This window comes from Protomyctophum parallelum (assembly GCF_964188405.1).
Source record: "Protomyctophum parallelum genome assembly, chromosome: 6".
Taxonomy (NCBI): Eukaryota; Metazoa; Chordata; class Actinopteri; order Myctophiformes; family Myctophidae; genus Protomyctophum; species Protomyctophum parallelum.
In genome coordinates this window covers 20,281,498-20,292,634 of record NC_139701.1, presented here as the reverse complement: position 1 = coordinate 20,292,634, position 11,137 = coordinate 20,281,498, and the positions used below count along the sequence as shown (strand labels likewise).

The 11,137-nt window shown below is 37.3% G+C and overlaps 1 protein-coding gene across 1 annotated transcript; it reads right to left on the bottom strand.

The window, feature by feature from the left end:
* Positions 1-6,219: 6,219 nt before the first annotated feature.
* nipa1 (NIPA magnesium transporter 1) lies at positions 6,220-10,762 on the bottom strand. Its single transcript, XM_083767295.1, has 5 exons — positions 10,678-10,762; positions 10,552-10,599; positions 8,890-8,980; positions 7,406-7,566; positions 6,220-6,863 (listed from the first exon to the last, which is right to left on the bottom strand). Coding segments are annotated over exons 2-5 (762 nt in total). The 5' UTR covers positions 10,553-10,599; positions 10,678-10,762; the 3' UTR covers positions 6,220-6,354.
* Between the last annotated feature and the right edge of the window lie 375 nt (positions 10,763-11,137).

The following is an 11,137-nucleotide window of genomic DNA, read 5'->3' as shown; positions in this document are numbered from 1 at the left end:
GTTTTATACTTTTTATACTTTTTAACTTTTTAACTTTTTTTTACATTCTTTATAGTGAGAGTCGATGGAAGAAAGGTCCCATTTTTCACAGTTAACTTTTTTGAGCTCTTATTACTCCGTCATACTTTCACTTTGAAACTTCATTCAAACTTTATAATGTTCATCTATCTTTGAACTTTCATTGGTGAAAAAGTTGTTTTGAAAAAGTTTATACTTTTTAAAATATTTAACTTTATTTATAGTTTTTTCCTCCCATTGACAATGTATGGGATTTATCTCTAAATCAACCTCACTTTTGCAGCCTCATTACTCTGGCATACTTTGTCGTAGAAACGTGATTTAAACTTTAGAAAGCTCACACGACTCTGGACTTTTTCGTGGTTCAAACCGTATTCGAATACGTTAAACGGTTTTTCCGAAATCGCAGTTCAATCGCAGGCCGTTTCGCCTAATTAGTGCCAACTTAGAGTGCGGGCTTTTTTCACTAGAGTGCGTAGAACAGAAAATCTTTCCTTGAAAATTTACCAAACAAATTGCCGTCCCGGCCAAGATATTCACTTTACACGCATGTCCTTTGGTCATTTTGTAGCCACACATGTCCTCTTTCAAACAATGTGACCACCAAAACACAGAGACATACAGAATGTGAACTACGGCCTTTTAAGTGACACAAATACAGTCAATCTGCTCATTGACCTCCATTGTAAAATCCTTACGAGGAAATTATCGCGATGACAATTCTTAACTCGCTCTTATAACCACATTTTCGATCGTACCAACACCACAATCGCACATGGTGTACCTCAATATCTCAGGCCACTCACAGCGAAAGAATTATTTGCATTCGACTTTTACTTTTTGCGATAGAGCAATTTGTTCGGGCATAGTTTCCCCCCATTCAGAACCATTGTAAAATAAGAGATCAAGTTGCGCGCCACTTGTTTGTCTTTTACACTTCCACAGCTGAGACATATAAGGGCTTAATTACAGGGCTGAAATTAAAGTTACAAGATCTCAATGAGTTGCTCTGCGATACCTTGTGGGCTTGTAGGTCTGCTATTTGTGCAATTGGATGGCCTTTACACAGATAGATCAGATAGAGATGAAAAAGTATTTTCAAAAAAGTATTTTCAAAAGTATTTTCAAAAAAGTATTTTCAAAAAAGTATTTTCAAAAAAGTATTTTCAAAAAAGTATTTTCAAAAAATATTTTCAAAAAAATTAAAAAAATTAAAAAAAAATGAAAAAATTAAAAAAATTAAAAAAAATTAAAAAAATTAAAAAAAATTAAAAAAATGAAAAAAAATGAAAAAAAAATTAAAAAATGAAAAAATTGAAAAAAATGAAAAAAAATGAAAAAAATGAAAAAAAATGAAAAAAATGAAAACTTAAAATTTTTTTTTTTCTTTTTTACTTAAAAAGAAAAAACTTCAATTTTTTAGATTATTTTTTTTTTTTTTACATTTAAAGAAAAACTTTAAAAACACTTCTACAACTTCCACATACTTTATTCTGCTTAAACTATAGTTTTTACACATTTTCATACTTTTTTTAACTTTTACTTCAGCTTTAATGCATTTTCTACTTTTCTTTACAATATGCTACAGTCCCGAAATTTTGATTATAGATTTAGAACACCAATGGTAACACCATTACTCCGGTCCCCGAGTTTCAAACTTGACACGGCAATAACTTTATACAAAGCATTTTACGCGAGCCCACGCAGTTTCTACAGGAACTGCTTTCTAGTTTATGAGTTATTGTGGGCTCGCCACAGCGAGCACACACTAGTTACTCTCAGTTTATATTTATTATTCCAATTTCCGCCACTTTTTTTGGCACCCTACTACTTCCACATACTTTATGCTAGAAATTTAGTTCAAACTTCAAACTGTTCAGCTCTTTGCAGTTATTATTGCTCCAATTAGAATTTTTACAAAGTTTTATACTTTTTATACTTTTTAACTTTTTAACTTTTTTTTACATTCTTTATAGTGAGAGTTGATGGAAGAAAGGCCCCATTTTTCACAGTTAACTTTTTTGAGCTCTTATTACTCCGTCATACTTTCACTTTGAAACTTCATTCAAACTTTATAATGTTCATCTATCTTTGAACTTTAATTGGTGAAAAAGTTGTTTTGAAAAAGTTTATACTTTTTAAAATATTTAACTTTATTTATAGTTTTTTCCTCCCATTGACAATGTATGGGATTGATCTCTAAATCAACCTCACTTTTGCAGCCTCATTACTCTGGCATACTTTGTCGTAGAAACGTGATTTAAACTTTAGAAAGCTCACATGACTCTGGACTTTTTCGTGGTTCAAACCGTATTCGAATACGTTAAACGGTTTTTCCGAAATCGCAGTTCAATCGCAGGCCGTTTCGCCTAATTAGTGCCAACTTAGAGTGCGGGCTTTTTTCACTAGAGTGCGTAGAACAGAAAATCTTTCCTTGAAAATTTACCAAACAAATTGCCGTCCCGGCCAAAATATTCATTTTCTACGCATGTCCTTTGGTCATTTTGTAGCCACACATGTCCTCTTTCACACAATGTGACCACCAAAACACAGAGACATACAGAATGTGAACTACGGCCTTTTAAGTGACACAAATACAGTCAAGCTGCTCATTGACATCCATTGTAGAAATCTTACGAGGACATTATCGCGATGACAATTCTTAACTCGCTCTTATAACCACATTTTCGATCGTACCAACACCACAATCGCACATGGTGTACCTCAATATCTCAGGCCACTCACAGCGAAGAAATTATTTGCATTCGACTTTTACTTTTTGCGATAGAGCAATTTGTTCGGGCATAGTTTCCCCCCATTCAAGACCATTCAAGATCAAGACCTTCAAGTTGCGCGCCACTTGTTTGTCTTTTACACTTCCACAGCTGAGACATATAAGAGCTTAATTACAGGGCTGAAATTAAAGTTACAAGATCTCAATGAGTTGCTCTGCGATACCTTGTGGGCTTGTAGGTCTGCTATTTGTGCAATTGGATGGCCTTTACACAGCTCTCGCAAGAGCACGCACGCACGCATGCACGCACGCACACACACACCCTGTCTTCCTATTGGCTGGCCTTTACACAGCTCTCGCAAGTGCACGCACGCACGCACGCACGCATGCACGCACACACACACACACACACACACGTTTATAAAAAAATATTTTCAAAAAAATTAAAAAAAAAAAAAAAAATGAAAAAATGAAAAAAACTTTAAAAAAAAAAAAAAAAAATTAAAAATTAAAAAAATTAAAAAATTTAAAAGAAATTAAAAAAAAATTAAAAAAATGAAAAAAATGAAAAAATTGAAAAAAATTGAAAAAAATGAAAAAAATGAAAAAAATGAAAACTTAAAAATTAGCATGTTAGCATTAGCATGTTAGCATGTTAGCATGTTAGCATTAGCATGATAGCATTAGCATGTTAGCATGATAGCATTAGCATGTTAGCATTAGCATGTTGACATTAGCATGTTAGCATGATAGCATTAGCATGTTAGCATGTTAGCATTAGCATGTTAGCATTAGCATGTTAGCATGTTAGCATTAGCATGTTAGCATTAGCATGTTAACATTAGCATGTTAGCATGTTAGCATGATGGCATTAGCATGTTAGCATGTTAGCATTAGCATGTTAGCATTAGCATGTTAGCATGTTAGCATTAGCATGTTAGCATGTTAGCATTAGCATGTTAACATGATAGCATTAGCATGTTATCATTAGCATGTTAGCATGTTAGCATTAGCATGTTAGCATTAGCATGTTAGCATGTTAGCATTAGCATGTTAGCATGATAGCATTAGCATGTTAGCATTAGCATGTTAGCATGTTAGCATTAGCATGTTAGCATTAGCATGTTAGCATGTTAGCATGATAGCATTAGCATGTTAGCATGTTAGCATGTTAGCATTAGCATGTTAGCATGTTAGCATTAGCATGTTAGCATGTTAGCATGTTAGCATGATAGCATTAGCATGTTAGCATTAGCATGTTAGCATGTTAGCATTAGCATGTTAGCATTAGCATGTTAGCATTAGCATGTTAGCATTAGCATGATAGCATTAGCATGTTAACATTAGCATGTTAGCATGATAGCATTAGCATGTTAGCATGTTAGCATTAGCATGTTAGCATTAACATGATTAAAAAATTAAAAAATTAAAAGAAATGAAAAACATTAAAAAATTAAAACTTTAACTTTTTTTTAAACTTAAAAGGAAAAAAATAATAATAAAGAACTTAATATTTTTTATCTTAATATTTTTTTTAAGAAATATCTTAGACCATTATCAATAATCATTGTGTTTATGCTTTTAAAGATAGGCCTATATGCTATTTGAACCTTCTTTTTACATGTAAAAGTATGCTATTTCTGTTAAGCTCATGAATGCTTTTATATGTATACTCCATTGGATTGACTATTTTTTTTCTTTTTTACCTTTTCTTGATTCATCAAGAATACATTGTAAAGCATTATTCATACATTACAAATCATTAGTAGACAGTAATACTTTACTTACTTTATTCTGCCCCTTTTTGGGCATCATACTACTTCCACATACTTTATTTCCGCTTTATGCAGTTATTTATGCTTAAACTATAGTTTTTACAAATGTTCATACTTTTTTAACTTTTACTTCAGCTTTAATACATTTTCTACTTTTCTTTACAATATGTTACAGTCCAGAAATTTTGATTATGGACTTAGACCACCAATGGTAACACCATTACTCCGGTCCCCGAGTTTCAAACTTGACACGGCAATAACTTTATACAAAGCATTTTACGCGAGCCCACGCAGTTTCTACAGGAACTGCTTTCTAGTTTAACTTAAACGCCCAATGCATTCTCTATGGCAATAGCACAAAATTTGGCATGCTACTAGTCCTACATACTTACACCTAGCAACCCCATTCTAGCCTACTTAGGTTCATCTTACGGTGGACATGTTTGCCTGAAAAGGAATCTTTGAAATGTTTCATAGTTTTAGAAATATAGTGCTTTCAAATTTGAGACATTTAACATGGGGCTCAATGGCAGCTCTATAGGCACGTCAAAAGTCACTTTCACCTAGAAACTCCATTCACACTTTTTATTATTCAGCTTACTGTGGAGACACATGCTGGAACTTTTTTTTATTTTTATGTTTTGTAGTTTATGAGTTATTTAACTTAAACGCCCAATGCATTCTCTATGGCAATAGCACAAAATTTGGCATGCTACTAGTCCTACATATACTTACACCTAGCAACCCCATTCTAGCCTACTTAGGTTCATCTTACGGTGGACATGTTTGCCTGAAAAGGAATCTTTGAAATGTTTCATAGTTTTAGAAATATAGTGCTTTCAAATTTGAGACATTTAACATGGGGCTCAATGGCAGCTCTATAGGCAAGTCAAAAGTCACTTTCACCTAGAAACTCCATTCACACTTTTTATTATTCAGCTCACTGTGGAGACACATGCTGGAACTTTATTTTATTTTTATGTTTTGTAGTTTATGAGTTATTTAACTTAAACGCCCAATGCATTCTCTATGGCAATAGCACAAAATTTGGCATGCTACTAGTCCTACATACTTACACCTACCAACCCCATTCTAGCCTACTTAGGTTCATCTTACGGTGGACATGTTTGCCTGAAAAGGAATATTTGAAATGTTTATAGTTTTAGAAATATAGTCCTTTCAAATTTGAGACTTTTAACATGGGGCTCAATGGCAGATTTTGGCACGTCAAAAAATCACTTTCACCTAGAAACTCCATTCACACTTTTTATTATTCAGCTTACTGTGGAGACACATGCTGTAACGTTTTACTTTGAAATGTTTTGTAGTTTTTGTATGTTTTGTAGTTATTTAACTTAAACGCCCAATGCATTCTCTATGGCAATAGCACAAACTTTGGCATGCTACTAGTCCTACATACTTACACCTAGCAACCTCATTAGTAATCTACTACTGATTTTACTACTACTACTATTTACCCATTTAGGCCTGATGTCGGAATTTAAAAAAAATCTTCTAAATCCTCCAGTTATATTTTCACGATTTTTCAAAAATAGCAGACCTACAAGCTCGTATGAGCTTGTAGATCTGCTACTTTTCAATAGCTAAATTACAACATAATGTTTAAGACACCAAAAGGGGTTAAACCTCCCAATCCCTGCTCACAGCTCATTCTTCTTACTATCTCTCTTTGTTTTATTTATTTTAAGTTTGGAATGTACTGAGAGACATTATAAATTACATTCACAATTCTAAATATTTTCATACACAGTCAAAAGTAGTACAGGCGCTGTGGTAATGCAATAGCGTTCAGTAAAACATTGTCATTCAGTCTGTCTTTTTTCCTGCCTCTCTTTGGTTCCATGTAAGCGAGGCCTCGTGGGATATGCGGAGCAAAACCACTCCAACAAACACTGTTGTCAGACCACACAGCATGGCAAGGCTGTCAGTGACCGTTAGCGCAGTCCATTCCTTAAAAAGGATAGCAGAAGCCAGAATCACAGTGGATGTGAATGTCACATAGTAGATGGCTTCAAACAAGTTAGAGCTGTAGCGCTCCAGGGCTTTGTTGATAAACACAAATTGTATAACAATGCTAATAGCCAGTATTCCCAGCAAGCCCAAGAAGAGAGCCAGGGCTCCGTTACTTGATGGCCCTCCACTGAAGGCCTCTTGTGCAGCCAGGCCCAGTCCTTTGCTGCTAGGCACTGTGAAGCTTCCAAGAAGTGAACAAATAGCCACATATACCATGATGTTTGATGAACCATGGGTTGGAGCAATCCATAGAATTAGCACCACCAGCAGCACGACAACCAATGAGGCATACAATAGAAACACTGCAAAAAAGAACAAGCACATTAGTAGAATATAAACTTACAAATGTAACGTTTGCACCTCTAGCATATATAAGCCTAAGTAATAAGGCTATAAAAATCACACCCGTGTGAAGTGAGGGGCACTAATATATTAAAGTCTAACTCATGTTGATTAGGTGATGTAATGGTGATAAAACAAACTGCCAACACAAACATTAAACGCCATTAACAATACAGACAATATGATGTAATGAGGTACATTAGGTAAATGTTCCCTTCATTGTCAATGGTGTTTACAAAACAAACATTGAACTAAAGACAAACATTAAACCTGTATAGGAGGGGCTAGCAGGATAAAAGCAGAAATTACTTTAATTTCTGCCCAGAAAGTAAGTGTGTGTGTGTGTGTGTTTGCCAATGTGCTATTTTAGCTTGACTTGCCCTTGTTTTGCATAGTTTATGTCTCTGGCAGAGAATGCCACTTTGCCTGAACTTTGTGAGATCTACGGGTGCCAGATTTAACTACATATTAAGTGAGCGTGCTTGTGTTTCAAACGTCACACCTGGGTCAGCTAGCCTCTCTTGGAGCTCTACTCTGGAGGTAACAGCCTCTGTCTTTGGGGCGTGAAGGATGAGCATAACAGAGCCACAGCAACACAACACACAGCCAAGCTTCCCCAGGGTGTTCAGCTGCTCCTTCAGCACCCAGGAGCCCAGCACTCCCCTGCATCAAATCACAGCGCATCACATGTCACACGTCTGGCAGCAGAGCATCACATGTCATCACTTACAAAAAAGCACCTCACAGTCTGGCAGCAGAGCATCACATGTCATCATCACATACAACAAGCACCTCACAGTTTGGCAGCAGAGCAAAGGTGGCAGTTAGTATCATGACATACAGTACATACTTAGGGCTGGGCAATTTACCAACATTATATAAAAACAAAGATTTAGAACCACTTCATCTTGCTTATAAGGTTAATCAAATAGTTAAGAAGCTATAAGAATTACCCCCCAAAAAAAGATTATTATACTTTGTGATACAAAAATAGTGAAGATAGCCAACCGACAAGCTCACAACTCAGTGTTGTGCGCTGTGTCTGTAGAAAGCGCTTATCATCGTACACCATCACATTCCATGTTCAGCCAATCAAATCATCGCTATGGGGTACACACATTGCTCAGCCAATCAAATCATCACTATAGGGTACACACAGACACATAAAGCTGGGAATAGGAGGGGCTAACGATCTTTAAATAAAAAGTGAGGGGCGGCCGGCCGCCCACTGTATTTATTTATACCGGCCACATGACATCATTTAGTTCCTTAAACAAAGAAAGTCTTGGGAGACTTGGCTGGCAAACGATTTATTTATGTCATAAGTTTTCCTAAGTAGGCTACTCTAAACAAACATTATAGACATGGCTGCCACATGACATAAAAGCCATGCATTGAGGGGCTAGCACCCATCAAAAAAGAATCGTTCCATTAGTTGTAGGCTAATCGAGGCTAAAGTTTGAATTCATTGTGATATTGATATGTGATATTGAAGTCATATCAACCAACCCTGTACAACACAATGAAAGTAGCAGTGGCAAGTTTTGGTTGGCTGTTGTCTTGGTTCTGGTGATCTTTGGATTTCAATTGATGCAGTAACTAGGAGGTCCGAGGATGAAGCAGAATGTATATATAATAATTAGCAAATGCACCTCCAGTGCACGCACACACACACGCGCACACACGCACACACACACACACACACACACACACACACACACACACACACACACACACACACACACACACACACACACACACACACACACACACACACACACACACACACACACACACACACACACACACACACACACACACACACACACACACACACACACACACACACACACACACACACACACACACACAGTAAACCTGCGATGTGACAATTATAAAACCGACTTTGATTCTGATGACTCTGATTATATCCAAATGCAAAGACGGACATAAATGTGGGGATGAGTTGGTAACTTCTTTACTTACCCAAACAACACTCCAAGGGCACCCAAGGGTGTCACTATGACAGCAGGGGCTGCATTGTATGCCAGGAAATTCCCAATCTGGCCCGCAATCACTAAAGAGAGTTCATAAGATGGTACAATACAAATGTCAAGATAGATTCTGGTTTTGTTGATAATACAGGCTTGGAATTTCATCATTTTGGGCCAAGGCCAATTGGCCAGATTGGTGTTTTTTGACGGCACAAAGGCCAAATGCCTGGGCCCTGGGCAGTAACTAAGGCTGTCAAATAAAACAATGGTAAATGGACTGCTTTTATATAGTGCTTTTATCCATTACAATGTACTTCATATTCAGCCATTCATACACCAATGGTGGAGGAAACCATACAAGGCACCAACCTGCTCATCCGGGAGGAGTTTTAGGGGTTCAGCGTCTTGCTCAAGGACACTTAGGTCAGGAGGAGCCAGGAATCAAACCTGGAACCTTTGCATTCCAAGGATTGTCGCTCTACCTCCTTTGCCGCTCTACAATGATTCTGCCACTTAAATAATGTAATTGAAAGATTAAAGGCTCATTCATAGTCTAGATTTTTGGTGGTGAGGTGACCACCGCTCCGGTGGTGAGGTGACCACCGGAGCTGAAAAGTTGAGCCGTGGTGAGTAAAAACAGAGAGAAGGGCTGGGGCGATGGCAGTGTTTTGCTCTTCACCACGGCTCGTGATAGATATCGTGACGTCATGTTGTAGTTCACCTAACCACCGAAAAGCCAGGCTATGTATGAGCCTTAAGGGTAAACTCTAATAAATATAATAAACTCTATTCAAAATAAGTTCATAAATGGTCATCTCCGGACTAATCAGAGTCACTGGATTTGTCGGGGGTCGGCCGTGGCCACTCAATGCAAGTGGATCGTAGGCCAATTCTGGTGCGGTCTCTATTGTTTATATATCTATTATATGCTCAAACCGAGTCGAAGTGGTGAGGAGCTAGTTTCACAGTGGGGCATCAAGGCCACTGGCCTCAGGCAGGGTAATATCATCTTAATGATCTTTTGAGGGCAAACTGATGGCTCTCCACCCTAAAATTCCTGCCTGTTTAACTAAAACGAAGAAAAACATGTTATGCAGTTAAAGCAGTCAGGCTAGTTTGTCACTTGCCAAAAAGTATCTTGTACATCTATTATACAAGATACTTGTACACGTCTGTTACAGGGATAACCTCATAAAAACAAGTGGCATCCGTCATCATGTGCCAGAATAAGTTGTGCTTCATCGTAAACGTAAAGGATATCCCCTTGAGATGTATCATCTCGTTTTCGAGGGGGTTAGGTTAGGTCCAACAATATATACAGCAAGTACAGAACAATACAACAAATACAATCATGCATACATAATTAAGACGAATTAATTAAGACAAAAACAATCAAAAAAGCTCTCCTAAAACTGCGGCCCACCCCACTTAATCACCCACAACATAGTATACTTCATGCGTCAATATATTCATCTAATGCTTTCATTAGAGCTCCTGGACCAGAGCTAGCTTCATCGCAAGACCGTGTCGAACCGTGTCGAACCTTTCGAAAACAGCTAAAGCCCACGTACGACGCGTTACGAGCGGAGCTTGGAGAGTTCCAACTTCCAAGTATAACGTACCTATTTCTAACCCAATCGTCATCAATACTCACTAGCAAGCGTACCACTCCACCACACGACATCTTTAAGATAGGACCCACCTGGGGAAAAGACATAAAGATTTAGCCTTCAATTTACATCCAAAATGAGATGAGATGTGTTCTTTACATTCAGTGCACCTCTGTTTCGGGCACGTAATATTCCTTTTCTCTGAAGCACAAATGTCGACCCGTTGATGAAACTTGATATCACAGCTATGACTATTCCAACCACCGGTAAAGTTTTACCCGTGTCTGTGTCTGATTCAAAATCCATGACAAGATACAAGCGTTTTGTAGTCCGAATTGTAGTCCGGAAGCTCAGACTGTAAAGTACCGGAAAGAAGGGTGACAACGTCAGGTGACGCCTAGTCTCGCGTTGCCAGACTGTTTATTATTATTAATGTATTAAGACATCTTTATAACAGACAAACAGTACAATACTTGCCAGACTGTTGCCTCTCGCTAAAATGTTCATCTTACAGTGGACATGTTTGCCTGAAAATGAATCTTTGAAATGTTTAATAGTTTTATATAAATATAGCCTATAGGCCTATAGTAGCCTGGTTTGACAGGCTGCTAGGCCTATAGTGCTTTCAAA